This window comes from Macaca fascicularis, chromosome 3, assembly GCF_037993035.2.
Source record: "Macaca fascicularis isolate 582-1 chromosome 3, T2T-MFA8v1.1".
NCBI classification, from domain to species: domain Eukaryota; kingdom Metazoa; phylum Chordata; class Mammalia; order Primates; family Cercopithecidae; genus Macaca; species Macaca fascicularis.
Genome location: NC_088377.1, coordinates 74,925,976 through 74,933,087, shown reverse-complemented (window position 1 = coordinate 74,933,087; position 7,112 = coordinate 74,925,976). Strand labels below are relative to the sequence as shown.

The 7,112-nt window shown below is 49.2% G+C and overlaps 1 protein-coding gene across 4 annotated transcripts in view; it reads right to left on the bottom strand.

Moving 5' to 3' along the window:
• Positions 1–3,108: 3,108 nt before the first annotated feature.
• Positions 3,109–7,112, bottom strand: part of VOPP1 (VOPP1 WW domain binding protein) — a 104,099-nt gene continuing 100,095 nt past the window's right edge. For all 4 annotated transcript variants that reach the window (XM_045389161.3, XM_074034955.1, XM_005549556.5 and 1 more), the window contains one exon: positions 3,109–5,557. In XM_045389161.3, the coding sequence (XP_045245096.2) occupies positions 5,367–5,557 (191 nt within the window). In that variant the 3' untranslated portion in view covers positions 3,109–5,366. The remainder of the gene's footprint in view (positions 5,558–7,112) is intronic.

The following is a 7,112-nucleotide window of genomic DNA, read 5'->3' as shown; positions in this document are numbered from 1 at the left end:
CTGAGAAACAGCTCCTCCCTCCCCAGCCACCTTCTGTGTACAGTTCAACTTCTATCTCCTTAGATCTGTTTCCCCAACAGTCAAGCCACCTCTCCTATTTCAAAAATTATTCAACACTTTTTGTTTTTGGCCTGTTATAGATTTTTTGAAGTTCAGTGATATCTGGGAAGGACAGATAAAAGTGAGCATTCAGTTTGCATCTCAAGTCATGACATTTGCCTTGTAAACGACCTCTGCTTCCATTTCACTGGAGGAAGCTGGCCAGGTGGAGTCTTCTTCCCTATAGGTGGCTGTGACATCAGGTGAGCTGCTCAGTCTCTTCTGACTTAATTCCTGTCCACATGATGAGGTCCTGGATGAGATTAGTATCCATCAAACTTGTTCCTGTAATATACCCCTTCTATCAGGTAAAACTGACAGCAGGATTCCAGTATGTAAAACAAGCTAAACTGGTATTTTCTTTTTCAGAATACATACTTAAGTGCTGAAGAGTAACTAAAACATTTTTTAATCAGAGAAAAAGGCCCTGGCCAGGGGCAGTGGCTCACGCCTGTAATCCCAGCACTTTGGGAGGCCGAGATGGGCGGATCACGAGGTCAAGAGACCAAGACCATCCTGACCAACATGGTGAAACCCCATCTCTACTAAAAACACAAAAATTAGCTGAGTGTGGTGGCGTGTCCCTGCAGTCCCAACTATTCAGGAGGCTGAGGCAGGAGAATCCCTTGAACCCGGGAGGTGGAGGTTGCAGTGAGCCGAGATTGCATCACTGTACTCCAGCCTGGCAACAGCAAGACTCCGTCTCAAAAAAAAAAAAAAGGTGGTCCTGAGGAGAGGAGAGAATGTGATGGGGTCTTTGGAGCTCACAGCTCCCCTCTTCCCCTCTAAGTGGCCCATGGTGGCAGTGCTGGCTGCCCCAAGAGGAAGTGGGCAAATTGCAGAGGCACCAAGGAGCTTCCAAGGAAAGGCTGAGGCCTGGCCCTTTCCAGCGGAGGTGCAATGGTCTGGAAACTCATCAGATGGATCAACGGTCATGTTTCTGGTGGCAGACACAGCTCGGAGGGACGTGAAAGTGTTTGGATGAGCAACTGTATTGCAACTATGGGATGGGCTGGAGGATAGGCCCAGCAGGTGACCCAGGATGGAACCCCTCTGGAAGTGCCTGGGTGGGGCCGGGTCAGCTGCAGCTGCAGGTAAGCATGCAGGGGACCCCAGAGGAGTGGCTGTCAATGACATCAATGTGGAGACAGGTCTGTGGCCTAAGGGCGGAGTGAACCCCCAGGGTGTCATGGGACAGGAGGGAAGATAAGGTTTTCCTGCTAAGATGGGCGGGTCAGACCTCCGTGTCTGAAGGATTTGACTAGAATTGTGCTTAGGATCAACGAAAAGGGAGGGGAAGGTCACAGTATTTGAGGATAAACTAATTTTTACCTTCTTCTAGGATCAAAGTGACTATCAATGCTTTCAAATACAGTATATAAAGTGTTAGAAAAGGTACATTAGTTTTTTCTTTTAAAGTATACTAGTTTTTATAGTATATAAATAGTTGTGGAATCTAGGTAGTGGGTTTATGAGTGTTCACGGTAATTTTTTTCAGCTTTTTTGTATGCTTTAAATTTTTCAGGACAAAATACCTAGAAGTGGTCAAATAACATTTTATTTTGTAGTCGAGCATTTGAGGAACCCCTGGACGACTGTTGGGAAGCCTTCGGGTTAATGCAGCATGAAAACCACTGGGCCTCTTCTGAGCCCTCTGAGCTGGAAAATCTCTAACTTCCTAGGGGCTCCTCAGGCTCAGCCCAGGCCTGGAGATGATGTGTTTGAGAAGCTGGTGTTTTTAGATGACTGTCATCTAAAACCTCAAAGCCTCAAAAGCGGTTTCCATCAGTGGGGCTGCACCTGTACTCTGAGTTAGTTTTATCATAAAAATGGGTCATTTGCAGTTGCCTTTTAAAGGTGAAAACAGGTGCAAAATATATTCTTAAAAATATCAAACAGACTTTCAAAAACCACACACAGTGCCAAGTAGTCAGTGGATTTGTCGGCACCCTGCCTGAGAACAGCACTTTAATAAAGGCCCAGCTGCAAGGGTGCAGAATACCAGAGCTGGAAGCATTGCTGCCCTTTCTTTGTTCTGCCTTTCAGGGCAGCCGTCCTCAAATATGGGGTGGGCAGAAGTGGTGTGCTTACTGCCAGCACTGCCTGCTACAAGGAAAAGAACTGTATGGCCTACTAATGCGGGGGAGTGCTCGATTAAACAGCATGAAGATGCTTCTCAGACTGTTCAATACACTGGTGTGCACTGCCAGTCTCCCAGGGATGGACACAATTGTGGTCCCCAAAAGTTCTACAGAAGACTTTTAGGGGAGGGACCACACTCTAGGACTCATGCTTTAAGAAGGCAAAAGTCAACCAAGCACTGTGGCTCATGCCTGTAATCCCACAGCTTTGGGAAGAAGGAGGATTGCTTGAGCCTAGAGGTTTGAGGCTGCAGTGAGCTATGACTGAACCACTGCATGCCAGGCTGGGTGACAGAACAAGACCGTCTCTAAAAAAAAAAACAAAAAAAGGAAGCAAAATGGAAAATGCTTCTTTGCGAACATTATGTCAATTAGTGATATATCTAAAATACAGCTTGAGAGGCTGGGGTAGGAGAATCACTTGAGACCAGTAGTTTGAGGCCAGCCTGGGCAACATAGTGAGACCCCATCTCTAAAACAAAAAATAAAAAATAAATTATTAAAATGCAGTTTAACTGTAGCAGCTGCACCCTTCAGTAGCATCTGTGAGAGAAGTGTTATTTCTGTGTTTTAAACTGAAGGCTCCTCCAACCTGTGAAAAACAGTCCTAGCTCAAGGTTAACTAACAATATCAACAGAACATTACTTTAGCGATGCTTCTGTCTTCCTACCCACCGGGGACAACTGTCTCCATAGCTTGTATCTTACATTCTCAAATAACATCTAGTTTCTGGCTCCCCTGAGACCAGGTACATCCTCCACCCACCCCACCCCACCCCACCGAACCAAGGATCTGCTGTACACCCTTCCTCATTAGAAACTTCATCTCCACCTTCCTTTCACTCCCCTACAAAACAATCAAAGCACATGCCCAAATTTATTTTTATTTTGCACACATAGGAAACAGGATCCTATCAAAAGAGAACAAAAAAGAGAAATGAGCCAAATGTCGCAGAGAAAAAGCATGCACAGATCTGCTTCAAGTTTACTCTGAACCACGGACGCTCCAGGAATTCCACACACCAGGAGCTGTCTCACTCCAGGAGGTGGGCACAACCCACCATCTACACAATGGAAACAAGAATGGCCAGGAAATGTCACCGAAGTGGGACTTCCATATGCAGGATCGGTGTTCACAGTAGCACAATTCTAATCAAGTTCAAGGGAAAACAAAATCTGTCTCACACAAACATGGGAATACAAAATTGTTGAGCCCTAACCATCACTGTCTCTTAACATCATTTGCTATCAAAAAGATAAATGAAATTTAGTCACGGACCTTTGGGTGCCTATTCGGCTGTACCCAATTCCAGGGGCAGCTCTTAGTGTGCTTTTTCATTACAAAAAAAAAAGGGAGAAACCGACATTAAAAATGCAAAACAAATGACCTGGAGAAAGAAGAGTGTTTGGACCCACGTAGTTGTCTTGATTGTAAACAGTGAACATTGTGCTTTGTTGTCTCATTTAGATGCAGGCCTGCAGCATGGGAGGTACCACCCTGGCAGTCAGCAGTCACACCAGGGTGGTCAGAGACACTGGTGGCAGCATCTGTGCTTACAACTGCATTCCCAGGGTGTCTGTTTTGTTCCCAAGTGTTTCCCACAAAATTCCCCAGGAGGTTCTCCAATTCAATGTCCTCAGAGTGAAAAGCACGGACACCAAACCACTCCGTATCCACTTCCGTGAGATGTCTTGATGCTCCAGTTCAATGAGTAACAATTTCTCAAGAGGCTCTGATTAGTTCATTAAAAAATAAGCACCCCCACCTCATTCCCCGTGATACAGCACATCTAGTAATCTAGGCGCCTTGGCTAAGCTGCATAGCTCTTAGCACACAGGACAGGTCAGGGTTCACACATCAACACTATACGCGGCAGAACAGAGCTAGCTCCCTGCTAGCCATCAACTACTCAGGAGACTATCTGTGAGATCCTGGGGTGAGCTATGATTCCTATCCAGGAATGTGCATTTCCAACCACATCTTCTTCATTCTAATTGTAACAACATGGTCAGAGCAGTCATGTCTTTTCCCAGCAAGCTCCTCCTCCTTGGAGCCCAGCACATACCCGCTTAGACCCAATACAACCTCACAGAGAGACGCCTCAGCAGGTCTCTCTCCCTGGAAGGGTCCAAGTGACTTCCCAGCCAGATGTGCCCCCTGCTTTGAAAGCGCCCTTCAGAACCCACCACTGGAGCTGCCTGAGGGAAGGAGACTCCCGGGCCTGAGAATGCCCTGGAGAGGCGGTGATGTCCACTGGAATCAGATCAGACTGGAAAACACACACCCAGTCTGATCTCAAAGGGCAGGACGCTCTACATACACTTCCATAAACACACTGAAAGAAAGGGTAACAGTCCTTTCTTCAAATCAGACCAAGAGCTCACAAAATGCAATGTCTTCGTTTAGGGCAGGAAGTGATTTCCCATGAATTTAAATAACTTTGCTTAGTGGACGTCAGATCACTGTCAGGCCTCCAAGGCGAGCCTGATTCTAGGCCCCATCGTGCGGTGAGAGCCGCACGCGCTACCCTTCCCTGGCGGTGCAGGAGAAGTCTATCTTTAGGATATGAACAGAGACAGAAACATGACAAGGGGCTTGCTCTCTCCTGAATGTCTCTCCAACAGCTTCTGGAAGAGGAAGGCTGACGAGAGGACAGGCGGGAGCAGACGACCTGCTGGGTTCAGCTCAGCCGGCTGCTGCTTCGTTGGCTGAGCTGCCCGGCGTGGGGCTTCCTATTAATACCCGGCAGAAGGATGCTTGCCTGGGATGCTTGGTCTGGCCCCTCCACATGCCACCTGCACCTCCAGCACTGCCTTCTTCCTCTCAGTCTCTCTCCTGAAGATCTGGTCACGCCATCATAAGGACATCAGCCCTCAGGGACTATCACCACACTACCACCTGAGAGCACAGACTGCGTCAGAAACAGAAGCAACAGAGGAGACACGGTGTGAGTTCATATATTGTCCTCCATGGAAAACCTGAAAGAGAGCTGTGCTTGCCGTGAGGATATCAGAGGAACTGCCCTTAGCAGCCCATGAGACCATTCCTGGAAGTGAACATCGATGGGGACAGAAAGGCCAGGGAAAGGCCCTCTCCTGCCTCTCCTCTTGCACGTGGGTGCCCCGCTACTTGGCCTTCACTACCTGTTCGTACGGGGGCGGAGGCGTGTTGCAGTAGGCTGGAGGGGGTGGGCAGGCCACACTCCCCTGGGGTGAGTTGGGTGGGACCTGGAAAGCCATTGCCATGGAATTGCCGACAGGGTTCATCCCGGGTCCTCCTGGGTCAGTGTAATAGGGCGGCCCCGGCTGCTGGGCTCCTGAAAGACAGACGAACATAGATGAGCACAGAAGGGAAAGCCCCATCACACCCCGAATATGTGCAGGCTGCAGGGCCAGCAGACCACGCCCCGTCATTCACTCAGTGACAGTGTATGAAGGACCCAACATGCCTGGTAAGGGGGCACCTGAGGTGTGGTGATAAGCCCTCTCACGGCTTTGATTCTAGTGGACTACACTCCACGCTACCAGTTCACACATTAGGGTGGAGGGAACTGGGCCACAGTAAGGTAAGGCCCTCTGCGGTGAACTATGGGAAGAGCTGCAAAGACCACCGAGGCTTCGCAACTCAGCCTGGCATGATCACAGCAGCTCCACAATGCCTCTGGGCACGCCGTTGCCTGGTGACCATTTCTAAAGTAAGGTCTCCATTCTCCCCTGCTGGGCTAGTGTGTCCTCAGGGCGGGAGTTACTCATAGGCAGGGAGGCCGTGCACCTGGGCACACATAGCCGGGCTGCAGCTGATGGACGCTCCATGGGTCAGGAGTGGAGCCGCAGGCTGACTCCCTAGTGACAAGCTGAGGAGCAGGGCATGGGGGCACCATGGAAGGTGACAGGAGGGCACAGGCTGGACACCCGACCCCAAATCTAGCCCTCACTCTGAGGTGCTGTTTTCGGTCTAGTTACTGTGAGCATGCAGATTAACACTATAGAATTCTGCATACGTAAATAAAGTATCAGGAGAAACCGTGGAAGTGCTGGGTGTTCCCTGGGTAAAGCTGATTTTGTGACGGGACTCAGGTATATTTGAAGTGAGGCTTCATTTAGCTCAGGGAGACACTCAAGTGTCAAAGAAGCTGCCCCCGTGTGAATATTGTGTAGGGTTGTTTTTTTTTTTTTTTTTTTGCAGTTCTCCCCCTGACACAGTGTGATACAGTTCTGACTCTAGAAACATGCCCATCAAGGTACACAAGATGTCCCAAACCTCCAAAGCCCACATAAGTCAGACCATGGGAATCTGCGCATGTGCGGAAGGAGAGCATGTAGAACAGAAGCACAGGCCAGGCCTGCGCTGTCTCTCACTGAGCACTCTCTCCTGCCAGGAGGGCGCTCGGCACAGACACCACCTGTGTGAGCCGCCGCCTCGCCCTGCACCTGTGCCGTCCCACAGACACCACCTGAGTGAGATGCCGTGTGGTCCCACAGATGCCACCTGCGCTGCTCTGATGCATCTCGCCCACCGCCTTGGGTGGTTCTATTTACAAGTCGATCTACTGCCATTACCATGAGTTTCCCAAGGGCAGAGGTTATGTTTTATTTAGATTGGATCCTGCTATATGTTATACAATTAAAAAGCCGAGGATTTTTAAAAAGAGGGCATTGCAATAGTCTAGGCAAGATATGATGAAGGCTTCTGAATATGAGAGAAAAAATGGAGAGGAGAGAATGAGGCGCTGAGGCTGTCAGCAATGACTGGCCTGGGATTGACTCGATGGGGAGCACATGGGGAGGGAGACAAGGGCTGAGAACAAAAGGCCCTAGGTTCTGGTCTCAATAAAGGCCCCCAACAGGCAGGGCAATACCAGAGTACAGGGG